This window comes from Penicillium cosmopolitanum (genome assembly GCF_028827165.1).
Source record: "Penicillium cosmopolitanum strain IBT 29677 chromosome Unknown utg000009l:1.0-9042332.0:1.0-9050551.0, whole genome shotgun sequence".
Taxonomy (NCBI): domain Eukaryota; kingdom Fungi; phylum Ascomycota; class Eurotiomycetes; order Eurotiales; family Aspergillaceae; genus Penicillium; species Penicillium cosmopolitanum.
The window spans coordinates 2,574,232-2,593,149 of record NW_026622679.1 but is presented as its reverse complement, the minus strand read 5'-3'; the positions used below and the strand labels follow the sequence as shown (position 1 = coordinate 2,593,149).

Here is an 18,918-nt window from a genome sequence, read left to right as displayed (position 1 = left end):
TGTGTATTATTACTTACAGGCCCTGCGAAGACCCAAGTAGTTTCTTGCATGAGTGCTCTCAGCTGGTATGTTTCCCACTCGGATAGATCCGACTGATCAATCGGAAGGCGTTGCGGGTCCTACTAGTACATCTCCACGCCAAGCTTGAACTTAGGCCGGTGAACGTGACTTGCTTGCCATTCAAAAGATGCGGAGAAATAAACTTCCCTTGTAGGTGACACTTAAAAGACCGCGTCGATCATTTACATCGACAGAATCTTACTACCCTGCTCATTTGACTTCGACTTAATCATGGAATCATCCTCAATCCCCAAAGGCTCTATTCCCGGGCCAATCGCCCTAGCTTCTTGGCTTGAAATAAATTCCAATAATTTGAAGCCTCCCATCAGTAATAAGTGTTTATACTCTGGGAAAGATTTTATTTTGATGGCGGTCGGAGGCCCGAATACAAGGAATGATTATCACAGTGAGTAGTACCGTTTCTGCGGGTGCAACAACAACCCGCGTGGATATTCAGCGTGGATATGACGAACCTAATACCGAATTCTTTCCGGTATATAGTCAACGAGACAGAAGTATGAATATCTCTAATGCATCTTCATTATGGATTTCTATTCTAACTGCAGTCTCTTTTGATAGGAATGGTTCTACCAGATCAAAGGTGATATGCTGCTAAAGATTGTTGATGATGGGAAGTTCCGAGACGTTATAATTCGAGAGGGAGAAACATTCCTGGTCCCTGGTACAAGCTAGCACTTCTCTGTCACTTTTTCCTGAATATTACTGATATATTTTGATTTAGGCAATACGCCTCATTCTCCAAGGCGATATGAGAATACGGTTGGTCTGGTCATGGAACGCGCACGTCCACCAACCTGCGTTGATCGCATTAGATGGTATTGTGAAAATGAAGAGGCACACCAAATCCAACCAACAATCATTCGAGAGGTTTCATTTTACTGTGATAATATTGAAACACAAGTCAAGGCTGTAGTTAGTGATTGGATGAATAATGAAGGAGGCCGGAAGTGTGGGGCTTGTGGAAAAGTTGCACCTCCTCATTGAGCAATATTATGTTCACTTGGTAACTAGTACAGAATATGTTTGATAAGAAAATCAAACGCACTAATCTGCATATTGCGAGAAAAAACTATCGATCGGGCCCATCAACATTGCATCGCTGAAAAGGTCCAACGAGGGGTCCCCGAGCGTAGATGGTTGAGAAATCAAGTCGCCAAGAAGAAGGTCATCATCTATTGCCGACTGCTCTGTCATAGGATAGCTGTCAAATGGCTCAGATTCGGTAAAGGTACTTAGCATGTTGTCGAGAGGTGAAGGTGGTGAAATGGCGTTTGGTACGGGTTTGCCTCTCTTTGGCCGTGATTCGCAAGCCGGTGCGACAGAGTCAGATTGCACTCTCTCATCCGGACAAAAGCATCTCTTCTTTCCTTTTTGATGATGGGGTCCGATATTTTTCTCGGTGTTCATTCGATCGGCAGAATTGCCATTGTATGATACGCCCATGGTTTCACTCGATCTGGATCGTTGGGAAGTCGCGAGCTGGCCATATTGATCTAAAGCCCTGTTGAGAATGTCGTGTTTGCTGAGATCAATTTGTGTGAGCTTCATGTCTTTCTCTATGAGTGACTGGTATTTATTGATCTCGGGCCATTGAATCTTAAAATCCCGTAGCATGTTGAAGCCGGTCTCGACATCCGACCATGCTTTGTTGGTAAAGGTTGGGTTCCGAGCGAGACGCATGCAGTGTAAGAGCACCTTCGTGCTTGCATATATTGCCCGGCTTTGCTGTATCACAAAGTGGCTTGCGGGGACTCTGGCTATGACTTCGGGGGTAACCTTGATGCAATTTGATGCAGCCTCGGCACAGCGCAGAAATGCTTCTGGCTCCGCAATGTTCAGTCGTTCGATAAAGGTTCGGTATAGAAGAACAACGCCAATATAGTATGATGAGACTGCAATTGTTTGCAAAGCGATAGAATCTGCTTGTCGGTCTACAGTTTCTATTCTCGGCAGTACTTGCGTGGTATAGTACTTTTCCAGCTCTGCATCATGTTTTTTCACGTATGATCTCAGCGTGTCTCTCAGTCTTGGGTTTTGAGATGACTGGTATTTTCGGATCTGTCGAACAGATCTATAGATTCGACCCATCGTAACATGAAAGTCTGCCACGACTGAGAACCAAGGGTCTGCTTTTGCCTCCAAGGCCGATGCTTGGTCGTTCTCGCCATCAAATGACTCAGTGTCACTTTCGACATCGTCAATTGCTAGAGGCTTTAGAAGTGCTGTTGAAAGAGATCGATCAAGTATATACAGGCATCGCCATATGTTGCTTCGTGTCGAGAAAGTGTCGGCAGCATCCGATGTCGTATCACCGTCACCGTCACCGTCGTCCTCCACATCCAAGCCTTGATAAAGACGCATTGCGTGGCCGGTAGTTACCCAAGCATCATTCACTCTCCCTGCCTCTGTCAAATATAAGCTCATAATCCCATGTGCGGCAACTGTATTGATTGCAGATGTTGTATTCCGCTGATATGCTCTATCTGAGCTCAGAGATGTCGCATGCAAATAGAGAAGATTGCCCAGTTCTGCCCCTTTATAGATCCTGCATTCTTCTTGCTCAAATATTGGGTGTTCTTTTGGAATGACTGAGGCTGCTGCTGCGAGCAAGGCATATAAGAGGAAAGAAAATTGATTGTCGTCGTTGTGGTTACTCCCACCGACGTCTTGACCACAGAGCCAGCGATTATATTGCGGTCGGAAAGTGTGGCAGTGGATGATTGGAAATATAGGGTATATTGAGTGGTAAAATAGGTCAACCAGGACGTGCGTTAGCGATGCTTCGAGTCGCGTTATGTCGACCGGAATCGACACGGTGCCAATTGGTGCATCTTCCGTATCGTTCGGCTGGACGACATAGTATTCGTAGTCATCTACTTCTGGTTGCACTTGTGAGTTGAGTGCCCCTGTAATTACTTCCGGTATTGAGGAATTTGCTGGTCTTTCAACGGTCGCATCTGTTAAGCACGCTCGCAAGAAGTTGGGCGGATCGGATACGGCACCCTCGTCGGAAGCGGGAACCGACTGATACGCCGCCCTGTGAGGATGAGAGTCTTCGTCGTGGGTCGATGCAAATGGATGTACAATCCCTCCGGTGCTGCTTTGAGCAGTAGATTGTGTTTTCAAATTTCTCTCCATTTGTGCGAGTCTCTTTTCGAGCTTGATCACGTATCTGTTGGCGTCCGCGAACTTGTCAGCATGGTCTTAGACGAGTATGGAATAGATATTTGGAGACCAAATCCATCACAGAGTGAGAACTAACTGTGGATCCACTAGCCTCATGTTATTATACGGCTCAAAAACACATTCCGCCTTGTTGCGAGTACAGCTCTGACACGGATGTTCGCCATCGCATTTGACCTTCTTGCGACGGCACGCCTGACACGCCCGCCAAACTCGCTGGCGCTCATACATCGTGCATGCCGACTGGTCTTACCCTGTAGATGAAAAAAAGGGAGGTTGAAAAGGCAAGAAAGAGCTGGTTCGGAAAATCGGAGAGTATTTCACCCCGCTCGCTGGCGGGACTCACTTCAGCCGACGGGATGGAGCGCTCAGGAGTTTTGTGGGGTAAAACGAACGCCATCTCAAGAGTCAAGACCCACACATACCAGGCGAGTGGAAATGCTATGGCCATGATTCGTTGGACTTTCTTAATTCTTGTAATTTGTAATGAGTAAGCACATTAATATGGATTTTCACACTATTCAGTAAGAACTGGGATCCATGTATAGCTCTCGTTGAAATGTATCTTATTGATCCGGTTGTTGTTTGTAGATATGTCCCTCGGGTGCAGTACTGAGATCGAACTTAAATGCATCATTACATGGTGAAACAACTTAAGTGCTATCTATACTAGTTATCATCTCTGCAGTTCCGCTACAAATTTGGAGAACTGAGCTTCACCCGACTCGGCAGGCCTTTAAAGAAAAGTAGCATCAAAACTGGAGACTCTAGGCCTCGAAAAGGGGTCTTGAATTATTTCACCAGTTTTATGATCTCATGAGCGTCCATTGGCAATGGCCCTTTTAGCCAAGTACATACAAAAAACAATTCATGCAGGCTCTCAGGGGTGGGACTTGAACTCTGAATACCCTACTCCGTACATAGATAAAAATCAATTATGTCAAATCGGAGCTACCAGAATAGATTCCAATCCCCCGTCTATGTCGTTAGTCCAACTTCCAAGTCAATGAGAATGTCTTCCTTGCATATCAAAGCGACCACCGAATCCTAATCCTTTGCAAATCATATGACAGATCTCTGGTAGTATCTACTGTATACCGTCACCGAACTCGTTGCAGCAAGGCATACGGGTCTATCTACATACACAAAGCATATTGCTTTGTGCCAAATACCAGTTGGGAGCAAGAAGGCTTTAAAAATGAAGTATTATCTAGTAGTTGGAAAGAACGTATTTCAGTTTTTTCTTGAGATTTATGGGATATCTCATTGCTAGAAGTTTTCAGTAAGGCCAATGAGGAATTGTACACATCAGTAGTGTAACCCGGCATCGTCTCTAGCATATGATTTTTTTAGTAGTAATATCCAATAAACTACTTCAACCATTCGAAGCTAATAGGATCCCAGACGAGAGTCTTGTGAGCCAATTATGTCTTCTGAGGGGACCCCTGTTATCAAGCCATCTCCGCGCGAGCCGCCCAGGGTTGGTTTCTGGATAACACAACCATGGAAATGTCCAAAGCAGCAGCTCGATGCGGCAATATCACTGATTGCCAGCAGAGATTCTAGGATTTCCTTTCCGTGTGTTTCGAGTGGCGCAGATGGGTTCATTAGCTTGCTGCGACCGAGCCATTGCCTCGTCTCCGACTAACTAGTGAGGACATGCGTTCCATGGCGATCACTCATCGGCATGAACAGTGGAGTGAAATGGCAGATTTATTCATACAGATTCCTCCGGTGCCTGTACCCTCGGGGATTCCATTCAATAAATAAACCAGTTTCATGCGAGAATTTAATAGTTGCGATCATTCTAGGATCCGTGCAGCTGTCAGAGGAAGATCAATCGCTTATCTCGGTTGAGAGTTGCAGATATTGCACTGCCCGTTGTACAGAATGGAATTGATTTCTCTTGTGCTAAACTCGAAGCGGTTACCCTAAATATGGAGGCGTGCGCCCGGACAAAATCATCTGGCAGGTTGCTGATAAGCTCGCGTATCTAGATTGGTTGATCCTCCAACAATGCAGTCCCAAGTGTTCGATCCATCATATCTTGACTTTCGCCGCACCCCCGGCCCCGTTAGGCCCATTGTTCGTTTGCTGTCAATAATTATGACGCTGCTGACGCCCGATTGTTTGGGTCTCAGGTAAATGGCTATGGCTTCTTCGGACTATTGACTGGTTGCTGAACTCCCCTTGCGGAGGTCGAGATAAGCGTTCTCTCTCCGCCAGTAGGCGTTCGCCGCTGCATGAACAGAGTTGGACGTTGGACACAGGGGACTCGCGGACTTTTTGATAATCATCCTCGGCCCTATTTTCATGACTGCTTGTCACACGATCCACAGCCATGTTATAACTCCCCTCTACTCCATCCGACTCGGAGAGAATGAAGAAATCCCCATTTTCAATTTAGGTATTTCCTAATGAACAATGCACCGACCATGGCCCGGCCCCACGAATACACCTCTCTCTGGTGGCCCGAGGAGAGAATTAAGGCCACACTCGATACCAAGTACATCATTAGCCGTCTACGACCCGAGAGTGTTCCTCGGCTTTTTGATCTTCCCCGTTGGGGTGAGGGTCTGACGAGCGAGACCTACATGGAATGGATTATGACCAAAGCTGGCCGTCTCTTCTTGATACTCAACGAGATAGGGATCCCCGATCGTATCTTCGCTCTTGTCGACGAGTCACGCGATGATGATGACCTACCAATGGCCGAACAGAACATCGATCTTCTGTGCCTTTCTCCCTACGGCAACGATCCTACCCTCGATGCAAGCTTTTTCCATACCCAATGGCGCTTTCTGGTCCGCGGGATCTCTGAAGGCGAACACGTTGCCTATACAGCAAATGAAGGTGTTCCGGTGGAGGTAGCACGAGCTGCGACAAGCAGCGGAATACAAGGCAGGGACGAGACAGTCGATAAAGTGGTCCTGTCCGGGACAGTGTGTCGTGTCTTCTTGCGCACCCGGGTCCAAGTTGGTGGCGCACCGCATTTCTTCTCCTCGGACGAAGTACTCGAAGAAATTCGATCTTTGAGGAAACTCGCCCATCAGCATGTCTTCTCGATCTATGCTTCATATTTCGTCGACGATACTGTCTGTGTGCTGTTTACTGGGGCCGAAACAGATCGCACCCTGCAAAGTTTCTTGAGCGATGAACCTCTGACCTTCAAACGCCTACCCAAGGAGGAGCGCCGGCAGACTCTCATCACCTGGCCTCATTGTCTCGTATCTGCATTGTCCTGGCTGCATGTTCGCGGCCATTCCCATACTGCAATTCGGCCTTCCAACATTCTCGTCGACCCAGACTTCAATATCATTCTGGGCCAATTCCAAGCCCTCGATTCTCTTCTTGCGCCGCCACGAGTTAACGGCCTCGAGTCTTATCAATACTCTGCTCCCGAACGCTGGATTCACACTGCCGCTGCACCCGCTCATCCAGTGCAGCAAGCACCGAGCAAAGTGATCCTTCCTTCGGGGGGTCGAACTGGGCGGCGGAAGAAGCCCGTTCGACTTGCCCTGGCACCACTCAACGAAACTGGGAGCCCACCATCATCACCAGACAACCCTCGACCAGACTCTGCCGCATCCAAGGGAACCGTTATTCATCTTGGACTCCCAAGATCCCCATCTCGCTTCTCCTTTGCTTTTTCATCATCTTCCTCCTCGTCTGCTGCATCCTCAAATTACACTTCCACAAACTCCGCTTCGACCGGCTCCCCAAAACAAAGCAGTCCCCTCTGGTCCAAAAGACCCCGAAGCCTCTTCCCAATCCCATCACTAAGATCATCGACCTCCTCATCATCATTATCTTCAACGAGCTCCTCTCTAGTCGCTCCGCCCCCCCTCGACTCCTTCAACTACCCTCCCAACCTGGCACTCAACCCAAACCTCGCAATCATCCGCAGATCTCTTCTCCCTCGCCGCCATCATTCTCGAAATTCTTACCCACCTCTGTAAGAGAAGCTCCGCATCCTTTGCCTCCCACCGCAGTGCCCGCAACCGCTCCGCCGGTCGTGGCGGCGGAATGGCAGACGCCTCATTCCATCTCGCCCGCAATTCAGTCCAGGTACAATCCTGGATTGCCCTGCTAGAAGGTGACGCGCTGAAACGATGCCGACGAGATCGCGGTAGTGACCGCTTCTTCTACGCCGTTCCTCGCATGCTCATTGTACTTCGCGCGATGCTCTCCCCCGAACCGGAGAAGCGGCCGTCCGCAAGCAGAGTGAAGAAGTGTTTTGGGGCGGCGATTAGGGAAATCCCGTCTACACGTGGCCCTGCTGTTCCACTTCATTGTATCTCGGCTCCGAAGCAGGAGAAGAGCGCACCCATCAAGGCATGGCCGAAAGAGGCGGAAGTCATTGTGGAGATGGATAAGAAGAACAACAGAGCGAGCATGGTTAAGAGGCAGGCTTCCGTGCCTATCTTGACGAAGGCGAAAGCCGAGTCGGTTCTTTCCTCGTCGTCGGTTTCCGAGTTTGACTTTGGGTTTTCGGAGGCTGCTAGTGATAGTGAGACCAATCCGGAGGAATTGCAGGATGGATTTGAGGATGAAATTGATCCTTCTATTTTGGATGATTTTGAGCCAATTGAACCGGTCGATCGAGTGTCGCCTCAATTATCATTACCGGATCTTGATGCTAACATTACCGGGATTGAGGCGTTGACCTTTCGTACTTAGCACTGGCGTGTGCGTATGTCCTTGATTGTTCGATTTATATGTACGAGTTCGTTATTCGGGGATGGAACGGAACGTTGAATGGCTCGATGACTTGACATGTTTACATTGTATTCCTAATTATTTCGTTTGTACAGACTTCGGAGGCACTCATTTTAAAGCTATAATATTATGAATCTTGATCACGTTCGGTTACTTTCTAAAAAAGTCATCTATTTGAAGATTAAACAAAGCCCGCCAGCTCTCTTCAAGTTCATACAAGTACTCGGGTATGTGGTTGCAATTTCACGCTGGTCTTATGTGGAAAGACCTCGATTTCCGGAGACTACCTATTATTCGAAGAGTCTGAGATTGAACAATATACTAGTATCATAAAACAATATTAACTATGCTAACCCAATGCAAAATCATAAAGACATTACCTAATTCCAAGACCAGTAACTGACCACCACAGGGCCAAACAAAACATTCAACAACACACCACTAACAATCTAACCAAACCATTCCCTTCCCCTCAATGATAAAATACTTGAATCATCCAAAAACCAAAGCCCGGACCTCAATACTCTCCCTCAACCTCGCACCATCCGGCGTCCTAGGGTCCCAAAACGCAGTATGAGGCACCCACTGCGCAACATCACCACCCTCCAAACCCTTCGAATCCGAGCACTTAAGCAACAACCTCTCATCCTGACTCATCCCAGACCAATACTTCCACTCCTGCTCCGGATTAAACTTCACCCCCATCGTCTCACCCGTCCGATGCGGATACCGGTGTTGAATAGGGACGAGATCATCCTTATCCACAGACTGCGCCGAGGCAAATGCCAACGGTGCAGATTGAACAGGCTCGGCCGTTAGTGGTCGCCAAACGTTCACAATGCGATAGCGGCCTGCGAGAAGTCGCTCTGCCTCGTCTGAGTCGGTGACATGAAGTCTGACTCTATCAGCCGCTGCGCGGGGGGTTTGATCCACATGTGCGCGATTGACGGGTTGGCGGGGGGCGTCTGGCTTTGCGCGGCGGATTGTATGGTCGAATAGGACTATCTTCTCTGCACCGGGGATGGAGGATAGGAGAAGCGATTCGACTTCTGGGTAGTATGTTTCGCGGACGGCGGTGTCTGAGTCGAAGGTTGAGTAGGTTGTTTTTGTGGGGACGGAGGAGAGGGTTTGGAAGGCGTCTTTGTCTAGATTGTAGGATTTTTCGTCGCCGCGGATGTCGTTTATGTTGACTTGTTGCGTTTGTTCGAGGTAGTTGCGTTGTGGTTGGTCCGCTGGGGGTGCTTCGACGTAGTTGAATGGGGCGGAGCCGTCGGGTGGTGATGCGTAGAAGGTTATCTCTGCGGTTGTTGGGCCCCGGGGAATGTAGCTTGGCCCGGTGGTGGTAGTGGTGGTTATTGTTTTGGTGGTGGTGGTGGTGGTGGTGGCCATCTTGTATGACTATATGCCTCGGCTGGAGTATAGTTATACTAGTTGTATACGTGTGGATGTGATGTGATGCAATGCGATGCGAATGCAAGAATACTGGATGATCTGAGATGCAGAGCACACTCTTTATATGCTCATCCGCTGCGAAGAGTCGGAGCCAGAAGTTTAAAAAGTCTCCGGAGACTAGATGAATTAGTGATCATGATGACCATTCGGTGTTACTGGGGGCATTTGTCATCTCGGCGAGAATTGCGGAGAAGCGACCACTCAACGCGCTGCTGATGTGGCGATGACCCCATTTCTAGCCATGATCACATCATTCATGCTGCCCAGCATGCTATACATCCTGCAATGCAATACTACGCTCTACTAATATTTCCATGACGGCGTCAAACCGCTTACCTGGTTGATTAGTAGATGCTGATGACCAACTATAGCGGGTGGCGTCATACCGAGGTTGAAAGTGGAAGAGCCGCGTAGCATACTAACTAGACCGACATCGCATGTAAGGCGATTCGGTCAAAGGGAAAGCCAAGAGAAACGAAAACGAATGGAAGAATCCAAGTTCAGTTGATTATGCAGCTCAAGAAAGAGCGGGAAAAAAAAAGACATGCGAATTGGGATACCTAACGCCAGCCCCCTCGTGCAATTGCATTCCACGGACCCATCCAATTGAAAAGAAGATAAAGATAGAAATATCGAATAAAGACACCAGTTCCCTCCTAACTTACAACCAAACGCTAGATAAGTAGTCAGACGGCCACCGGACTAAGTAACCTTTAGTGATTCCGAGTCCGTTTGCTGCTGCGCTCACGCTCCATCCCGATGGAAGGGAACATCTCGAACCCCGGTTGCTGGCGCGCGGGCTGGAGCTGAATGTTCATACTAGGCGGGAAATCGGGATGCAGGGAGGAGATTTGGCCCGGGTTAGGGGGATGGCCATCGACAGCCTCTGACGGGAGCGGCCCAGTAACAAGTTCGATCAAGGATGCATCGATCCAGCCAGCAGGCTTGCTGCCGTGCAGACGATCGAAGCGCGCAGAGTCGTCGTCCGCCTCTTCATTCAGCAAGGATGTCAATGGCGGCGCATTGCCCGTTGTGCGGACCTGGTGACCAGCGAGGACGTGGTAGGGCAGGCTTGGGCGGGTAGCGGGCTTGTCGGCAAGATCGGCCAAAGCACTGAGAGCGCTGTGCGCCGCTGTTGTGCGGGTCGAGCGTGTGACGTGGAAATTGTGGCTGGCGGTACGAATCATGTCCGATGCAGTGGGAGTGCCATTATCTTCGTGCCCAGTGTTGTCTGGGGTATCCTCCGCGTCAGTGTTGTTGCCGTTGGTCACGGCGCCAGAGCCCTGGTCGGCGCGCTTGGAGGTGGAGAAGAAGTGCATGGTCGCAACATGCGCCTGGTTCGCGTGCGCGCTCAATTCTTTATCTGTGAAGAGCGAATGCATCGAGTATGTAGGCGCAGTTTGTTTCTCAAGGTAGGTCTTGGAGCGCTCGGCCGGGGTCGTGCCGCCCGCGTCCCGCACGGGAGATCCAGCATCCTCTTCGGGCGCCTTGCGCTTCCGCTTGTTCAACTCCGAGACGATACCGTTGCCCAATTCGTCCAGATCCACGCGATGTCGGGTGTGTCGAGTTTTGCGGTTGCTGTGAATGCCACCGGGGCTGGCGGGGTTGGTGATGCTGAATTGGTTGGGGTGTAGCAGTAGGGCGTTCGTGTCGGCAATGTCGAGTTGTTCCTTCTCGCGCATCAGACGAGTTCGCTTGCTCGAGATGCTTTGCATCAAGCGCTCGCGAAGGGTGCCCGATAGCTGGTTGAACTCCTCCTTAGCAAAGTGTACTCGCCAGTCGTATTCCCTCCAGTGTCGATCGAGGCTATTTTGGTGTCGGTTCTATACCACAAAAATGAACATGTTAGCGAACACATTTAAACTTGCCCAGATTGAAGCAGCTCAGTGCGAGACTTACCATGACTTGAGTCAAATCCGAATCCTTCTGCTCCTTGACATTATTCACCTCCTGTACAAACTTCGCATACCAAGTCCCCGACAGACTTGCCATCTCCTTCGCAAACTTTCCCCCGCCGACAGTATCCTCAATCAGTTGCGCAATATCCTCGGATGAGTCCTGCAGCAGGGCAGTCTGGTAAGGGTCGGCATTATTAATGAGGGTCATATCGCATTGGAGAGAGTGAAGCTGCTGGCGGAATTGGGCGTCACGGTTCTGGCTAAATGTAGCGGTCAGATCATGAAGACGCTCTTGCAAAGCCGATCTTCTCTTGTCACGCTTCGAGATCGGACCTGACGCTCCGCCAGTCGGGCTGGTGGAACGCCCTCGTTGTAGTCCGCCATGGTAGGCGGGCCCAGTGCCGGGAGATGGGGGCCCTGGAGAGTAGGCCATGGATTGAGAGGGTATGTAGATTTAGGAGAAGTGATAGACGGGTTGCATAAAGACGCGCCTTTTGGAACGGCTCTGGGAGTATAAACTAGACCAAAAAGAAGCGCGATAGAGGGCTCCGTGCCTGTAATGTGTAGACCGGCCTGTCGTCAGAAAAGCGGACGGTATTGTCTAGTGCCATATGCGGTTTAGGCCCGGCTCTACGTTTCACCGCCCCGAAGTACTGGCGACGTTTGCCACACAAACTACATAGATTTGAGTGAATTGGGCAGAGAAATACTGGAGTGAAAGGGCTTTTTTGGGATCAAGAGGTCAGGAGTGATTCTATTCTAGGATGGGTCAAATTTCCCATATCTGCTGTGGTGACGTGCGTCCCGGCAGCACGGTATATGGCTCGCATGCAGCATGAACTTCAAGCCTGAGCGTCACGGATCACTCGGATCCAACTCTCCAGGCTGGAGCCAATAATGTTCGAAGAATCCTCATTACGGGTCATGGGTTGCCGTTCCGTATACATGTCGAGCAAACAATATGTCGTGGCAGATTTCGACTCTGCAGGGCAAAAATGCCTTAACACAGTGCCTAGCTTTACTATAACAGAATAGTATTTAAGAGCGAGGGGCTTCCTAGCCATACAAAAAGAAAACGAAGATCTCTTGAAGAATTGTTTGTATTGGATTTCAACCCCAGTAAAATTTATATCCATCATCAAAAAAAAATAATAATCATAAAGTCTTGATCGCCAAGGAGAAAAAAAGACCAACATCATGGGTATTCACGTTCGTTTCCATCCGGCCAAAAATAAAATGCAGGACGGCGCACACCACGGCCGAAATAATAAAATAATAAGGTAAAGTCACTGACCAACTCCAGGGACACACGCTAGGGGTCCGTATAGAAGAATCATTTTTAAAAACTGTATGGTTTCAAAGGAGGGTGGGTGAGAAAGGAAAGTATTTTGGGTGGGAAGGTGGTCATTTCCACAGGGTTGATCAGTTGGTTCGTCGGATGACGAACACACCCAGCTCAACCCCTTCGTGGGGCTCGCTGTCCTCGCCATAAGGCCGCTTGCGAATGCCTTCGAAGATCTCGCCGAGGAGCATGGAAGACGAGATGTCCTTGTCAGACATGTGCCCTGAGCCACCGTTGGACATGGCCTTGGTCGCGGCCGGCCGGCGGCCATTCTGCCAATAGAGGCTAAGAACCTCCTTCATGCGGGCCTTCTCTTGGTGGATGAACCACTCCACCCAGAGATTGCGGTCCAGATCGGCATTGGCACGACCAGCATCGGCCACCTGAAACTGTGACGATGAGGAGCTTAGAGACTCGCAGAGTGTGGCAATGTTTGCCTTCATCGTGGCAAAGTCATCCATTTGGGATACTGTGGATAGCTTGCCCAGATAGCGACCGACGTCCGCAGACAAGCCGTTGACCACGACAAATTGTCGCAGGAGAGGGTCGAGAATGGGTCCCAGATATTGGGACTTGAATGTGGAGGCACCTTTCTTGGTGGGGTAGATGAAGAGAAGCGAGCCTCCGTTTGGAGATAGCTCGCTGAGTCGGTCCACAAGGAACGACGGACGGGTAGGGCAAAACAGATCTCTATATTCCTGAGCGGAAGGCGGGGGAGATATCGCTCTAGCACGGAAATATGAACACTGTGAGGGGGGACGATGGGCATCGGAGCATGTGCAAGGTGCCGCTGAAGAGGGCCACGGAAATCGTGGTACGCCCCCACGACTGCGGCGCTGGAGAAAACCGTGGCGTTGAAATAGTCATCGGCAGCGGTCGGAGAGCGAGGGGTGCTTGGAGGAGAATGGGGCAGGTTGGACAGACTGAACTGTTCGGGTACGGCGTGTGTGACATTAATGTAAGGCGAGTGGCCAGGCTGCAGGTGGCTGTGGACAGCCTGGACGATGGAGCAGAAGATGGTATCATTTCTCGGCAGCGAAATCGACTGATCTGAGGTCCTCGGGTATGGAAGAGTCTGTGAGACGATCTTGACGGCCTCACCTCGTGGGTTTGATGTTCCCAAGGAGGACACTGTGAAGAGAGGTTAGAATTCTTGAAATTTACGCCTGTGGCTATGTGTTGCGGAAGTTAACACTCACCAGTCACGTTGATACCCTGGTCTAACCACGACCCCATGTCTTGTTGGCAGTCCATCTCGTCCTGAGGGCCTGGGCTGCCCCCGGAGCTAGAAGAGCCATTCGACAGGCCGTCGGACGGACTACTGAGGGTATCTGATGGGCCAGTTGCGGGGGGAGGTTCCCAGGCCGTGGCTCTCATCCATCATGGCACCGGAGCTTGGCTCCCGTTGGGTATGGGAATCAAAGAGCATCATCTCGGACTTTGGGTTCCAAGCGACGTGGCTATCGTCGTCCGGTGGTGTGAGGGGAAGAACAGAAGGGTAGTCGGACTGGAAGGAGAGAGGCGAAGAGGAGTTCCAGAACGAGGTAGATGAGTTTGAATGCGCCGTCAAGGGTCTCGGCCCGCGAGACACGGTGGTGGACAGACGAAGACGAGAGTCTGCAGACCGGGTTCGCGACTCAACCCGGAGCGGCGAGCCCGGCGAAGAGCTGCGGTGTTCCCAGGAAGGAAAATGTACGGCGACACTGCCCTTGGAGAGGAAACGAGAGACTGGGGAGGGTTTGGTGCGGAGGGATCCTTGCGAGGCTCGTCGACGGAGCTTTGCTGGGCTTGGGCCGGTGCCGTCGGAGGGGGAGGAATCAGGGAGCGAGTGGTTGGAGAGACGACGTTGGGTGTCGAGTTTCAGTGTGGTCGGATGCATAATTAATTCGTCTGGGGAAGTCACTGGCCCACACCGTCCATTGCACTGTTGATTCATCCAGGCCGAGTCGGGTGGGCGAAGAATAGCGGACGGCATGGGATTCGCCGTAGGAGGGCAGAGGAGGTGGGAGGTTTGAGAATTCGACCAGGTGTGTGTGTGAAGGATGACGGAAAGGCAAAGGGGAGACAAGGCGAGAAGAGAATGAGAAGAGGGGAGGTAAGGGGAGAGAAAGTGGAAATGGTCCAGAGTTGGCCAGATGTGTACTGGGTACTTGAAAGAATTATGGAGGCGAAGGGAGGATTGGAAGTATCGGGTACTTCTGCTGGGGCTGCTGCTGGGGGTCTGAGACAATGTTCTAGACCGGTCGTCGAGTCATCGGTGGAGGAGAAGTGGTGGAAGTGGAAGTGAAAGTGAAAGTGAAAGTGCGGTACCTAGGAGGAAGAAGACTTCTCGAAGGTGCTAGTGTAGGGTCAGGTGGGCTTATATGTTACTACCAACTAGCATATTGACTACCGGTCCTTTCCATATAATTTAATATTTAATATCAACGACTCAAAACCCCAGCTTCATTTCTGTTATGTTGACGAGGCCCCGTCGCCGTGCTAAAAATGTGTTGCCGCAAGTCTAGACGCTCCACGGAGCTACGAGTGGCTATGACTGGCCAGAACTGGCCACAACTGGCTGACGGGCCCCACGCGGCTGGGCGATCATTCTCGGTTCTGCATCGAGTTGATGAATCCAGGCCTCTCTGATCCTCTCTGATCCTCCGATGGTCCTCTTCGCTGTCACATACTTGAAATCCGCTGGACCTCTGGATATTAATTCCTGTCGAATCCTAGTGTGGGAGGTTTCGTTACGCTCATATAAAAAAGGGCCTTCCGAGGTTCATCCATCCATGGTGTTGGTGACGGTGGGTGTTGGTGGGTGTTGGGTGGAGGGCTGTCTTGGGTGGATGTACCGGTACTTACCAGTACCTCCGACCATGCGCTGAGAATGTACGGAGAACAAGTACCTGTACATCCCCTCTCATCACCGTTTCCGGACTCCCGCACAATTCTAGGCTTTGGGCTATTGCCACTGAGAGGGAGAGGGGGGGGTCTCGTATGGCCTTGCTCTAACACACGAGACCACACAACTCTCCCCCAACCCTGTTTTGTCCGACAAACACAATTTTACTTGTAGTAGGGCATCACCTGGGCACACAGATCGGGCACCCTCACTCAAGTTTACCGCGATGTAGCCCACCGTAATAAGCTACCTCCTCCAACTACAATAGGATTAGTTACCTTTTTTTGATTTTCTTTGATTTTTTTGGGGTTTTCCACATATTATATTACGAGTACATTTTCCCTGGCAGACCCTTTTTGCCCCTCCCCTCGCTCGGATCATACCGAGTGGTTACTATGTACTGTATGATATGTATGGGGTTGGCACACAGGTGACGCCTCCCCCCTCCAGATCAGATCGGACGCCCGGTCATTCCATGTGGCCGTTGGCCCGTTGTAATTTCCACCGTTGGCCCCAGTCTGGTTCACAGTCCGGTTTATCTCCCATGCCCCCACCCCAGTCTCACTTAAAGTACGTCCTTTGCCACTTTGGTCGTCCCTTGAACGTGTCATGATCTTACCCAGCGAATCGTAATAGACCTACTCTACTTAATACATGTTATGCAGGAGAGTCGGGCGGGGCGGTCACTGGGAAGAGGAGTAGAGGAGTACATAATGTGGAAATTATACCCAGAGCTTTGAAGAGTAATCGGTGGTACGCCAAATGAATTTGCTCCAGAAAAATGTATCATTATAAGATTATAATTCATATATTAAGATTAAAACTAATATTGAAAAACTGGAAATCAGAACGCCAAATGGCGAGACTCAAGCTTTTCGGCCGAAGCCATGACATGATGTTGAGGTATCCAGTTGAGAAAGAAGGGTAAGAAGGGAAGAGGAAGATGTAGAGATAGAGAGCCAGAAGGGTCTGGATGCTGCAGTGCGACCGCACCAGGCCCGGGGAAAAGCCATTCATCCTCCTCCGACGAGTCCGGGCCTGCGAACCCGAGGATCCTGGCGATGAAGATCTCGGTCGCATGAGGGGGTCTTGCAGAAAATATGCATAGATAAATTGGCGCTCCAAGCAACCAATGACATCTCTTGGAAAACTTGAATAAAGGAAAACATATCTTGCCGGACTTATTCGGTTGCTTGAGCCAGATGAGGATGTAATCAAAACACGCCACCTGGAATTACGCAACACTTTCCCGCAAGCTGTTGATTGATTGCCAGTCGTCGACGTTGGCCACGTCTGCAAGGGGTGGACCCTGTGCCCTGTGTGGCATCTGATCAAGAGGACTTGGGTCTGATGTGCTTCTTTCAAATCACTGGCGGATTCCTTATGCGGGATTGGCTGGCCCCTATCGAAGGTTTCGAAGAAGCTTCGAGATGCGGGGTTGGGTCCAAGGCTGGGCGGGAGGGATGGTGTCATCACTTTTGATGTACCAGCGTGATGGGTAGTGTAGGAGGTCGGTATTGGCCAGGAATTTTGGAAAAAAAAAATTCTAGTACCATTCAATCGGCACAGTTTCACGAGGTCATCGAGCGACGACGCGATTGTGTAGGGGCCACACCACCGAGCGGTTGACGAAGCTCCCGGGAGCAATCGTTCCATGAATTCCAGACCATGTGCGACCGGTAGCGCTGCTCCTCACGGCCGAGCCGGACTTGTTTACGGGCAAAGCTGGAGGGCTTGACGGCAATTGTGCACTTGGGCGCGGATCGGTCGCAGATCGGATTAGGGTTTGCCATGGGAATAGTGACAGTGGGGCTGTCAAGTGTGGTTCGTAGCTCGTGGCATTGGCGAACCAGCTGTTGCACGCCATCGGTCAGGCGAGACGCTCGCTCTTCGATATCGGGCCAGAAAGCGTCACCCCAAAAGGCGTCCTGGCGCACGGCGGTTTCGAGGGCGGCAAGCCAGCAGTCAAAGCCAGAGCGGGAACCAGCCAGCTGGGCAGCGACGGTGACAAACCGAATAGTGGGCTCGGAGTGAAGGACGTGAAGGACGATGCAGGCCGGGCAGCGTGCAGTGAGGTACCAGTCATGCTCTTCCGTGAGAATGCAATGCAGCCAAGCGAAGGCGCTGCGTGCCTCGCCGCGAAAAGCTCGTTCGGGTTCGGCTCGCTGCTTGCTAGGCAGCGCACGCGAAGCAATACGCTCTGCTTGGTGGTTGATCAGGAAAAGTGGGACGAGTAGAGTATGGATGATGTCGCGATGCAGGCGGAAGGACTCTTGTTCGGAACAACCCATGTCGCCGTGGTCTGAGCAGAAGCTTGGCCCTTCCATGCCGCAGTCCTGGCGGCGAAGTTGTTCCCTCATAGCCCGGAAGGCTTCATTGCGCTCGAGCTCGAGTTGGTCGCGGTAGGAAATGCAAAAGGGGGAGGAGACGTCGTCCATTATCGTGATGTTTATAGTGGAATTTCGAAGGGGATGGAGATATTGTAGGTCGACCGATTCGTCGATGATTCAATGAGCTATCATTCGGATGATGGTGTTATTTAAAGGTGGCAGGTTAGAGAAGCATCGTGTGGCCGGGTGTACTCGTAGGAAGCGATAAAATAATATAGATCAGTGAAATCACACGAAAAAAGAAGCTCTGTGGGGAATAGGACCGGATGCGGACTTTATTATAGGACCCCCTTTACGGAAACGTCATGGGAACGAAGCAGGATGGGGTGTAGATCGCACAGGGCCTTCTTCGCCTCTTGGGGGGCAGCGTCCAGGGTAGACGCAGTCGATCGCAATGGATGTTCCCCACTGCTGACGAACGCAGCGGCAGAAGGGCACACGATTGGCGGAGTTGGTCGGAATGAGTGGACTGGTGGAGATGGGAGAGCCCGTCTGGAGAGTCTGGACTGCGGTCTTGCGCTTTGCTCTTTCGCAATATGGTTCAGGTTCAGGGCTACTCTATCTTTAGCCCCTATCTGTTGGAAACTCGGTGTGCTGGTCCAACCTTAGGGATTCCAACCGTAAGTGAAGAAGTTCGTTGTTGATCTACGGTTATGGTACTATGGTACTACTACTACTACTACCACTACTAGTATGGTACCTACTGGTAGTACCTTAAAAAAGGTGGTAGTCCCTGGTGGTACCGACTTCGAAGCTGACCTCCTCTCCTTCATATCATGGCCGGAAATGACCGGAGATGGGGGATGGGATGGGAGAAAGAACCGAGTGGTGTATCGCAATCATGTCGCCATTGTCCACCCATTATTCTGATACGACCAACGGATCAGCGCCCAAGTCACCGTGCCCAACACCTAGGCCACGGGCGAAAACACGGCAACGTTATCTGTGCGTGAAGAGGAGGGGGAG

At 50.7% G+C, this 18,918-nt stretch overlaps 6 protein-coding genes across 6 annotated transcripts; 1 reads left to right on the top strand and 5 right to left on the bottom strand.

Annotated features, from left to right (window-relative positions):
- Positions 1–1,125: 1,125 nt before the first annotated feature.
- N7509_009079 (Zn(II)2Cys6 transcription factor) lies at positions 1,126–3,495 on the bottom strand (the record flags this gene model as incomplete). The annotated part of the gene is made up of 2 exons (XM_056633716.1): positions 1,126–3,253; positions 3,344–3,495. The coding sequence occupies 2 exons, from the start codon at positions 3,493–3,495 to the stop codon at positions 1,126–1,128; spliced, it is 2,280 nt and encodes a 759-aa protein (XP_056484336.1).
- A 2,186-nt stretch (positions 3,496–5,681) lies between these two features.
- On the top strand, positions 5,682–7,944 carry N7509_009078 (protein kinase domain-containing protein; the record flags this gene model as incomplete). The annotated part of the gene is made up of 2 exons (XM_056633715.1): positions 5,682–7,219; positions 7,257–7,944. 2 exons carry the CDS (start codon positions 5,682–5,684, stop codon positions 7,942–7,944), a joined length of 2,226 nt encoding a protein of 741 aa, XP_056484335.1.
- A 531-nt stretch (positions 7,945–8,475) lies between these two features.
- N7509_009077 (putative methyltransferase) lies at positions 8,476–9,372 on the bottom strand (the record flags this gene model as incomplete). The annotated part of the gene is made up of 1 exon (XM_056633714.1): positions 8,476–9,372. The coding sequence occupies one exon, from the start codon at positions 9,370–9,372 to the stop codon at positions 8,476–8,478; it is 897 nt and encodes a 298-aa protein (XP_056484334.1).
- A 776-nt stretch (positions 9,373–10,148) lies between these two features.
- N7509_009076 (Sds3 domain-containing protein) lies at positions 10,149–11,766 on the bottom strand (the record flags this gene model as incomplete). The annotated part of the gene is made up of 2 exons (XM_056633713.1): positions 10,149–11,258; positions 11,335–11,766. 2 exons carry the CDS (start codon positions 11,764–11,766, stop codon positions 10,149–10,151), a joined length of 1,542 nt encoding a protein of 513 aa, XP_056484333.1.
- Positions 11,767–12,755: 989 nt separating this feature from the next.
- On the bottom strand, positions 12,756–14,650 carry N7509_009075 (uncharacterized protein; the record flags this gene model as incomplete). The annotated part of the gene is made up of 4 exons (XM_056633712.1): positions 12,756–13,373; positions 13,421–13,806; positions 13,875–13,948; positions 13,995–14,650. 4 exons carry the CDS (start codon positions 14,648–14,650, stop codon positions 12,756–12,758), a joined length of 1,734 nt encoding a protein of 577 aa, XP_056484332.1.
- Positions 14,651–17,133: 2,483 nt separating this feature from the next.
- Positions 17,134–18,000, bottom strand: N7509_009074 (uncharacterized protein; the record flags this gene model as incomplete). Its single annotated transcript, XM_056633711.1, has 1 exon — positions 17,134–18,000. The coding sequence occupies one exon, from the start codon at positions 17,998–18,000 to the stop codon at positions 17,134–17,136; it is 867 nt and encodes a 288-aa protein (XP_056484331.1).
- Between the last annotated feature and the right edge of the window lie 918 nt (positions 18,001–18,918).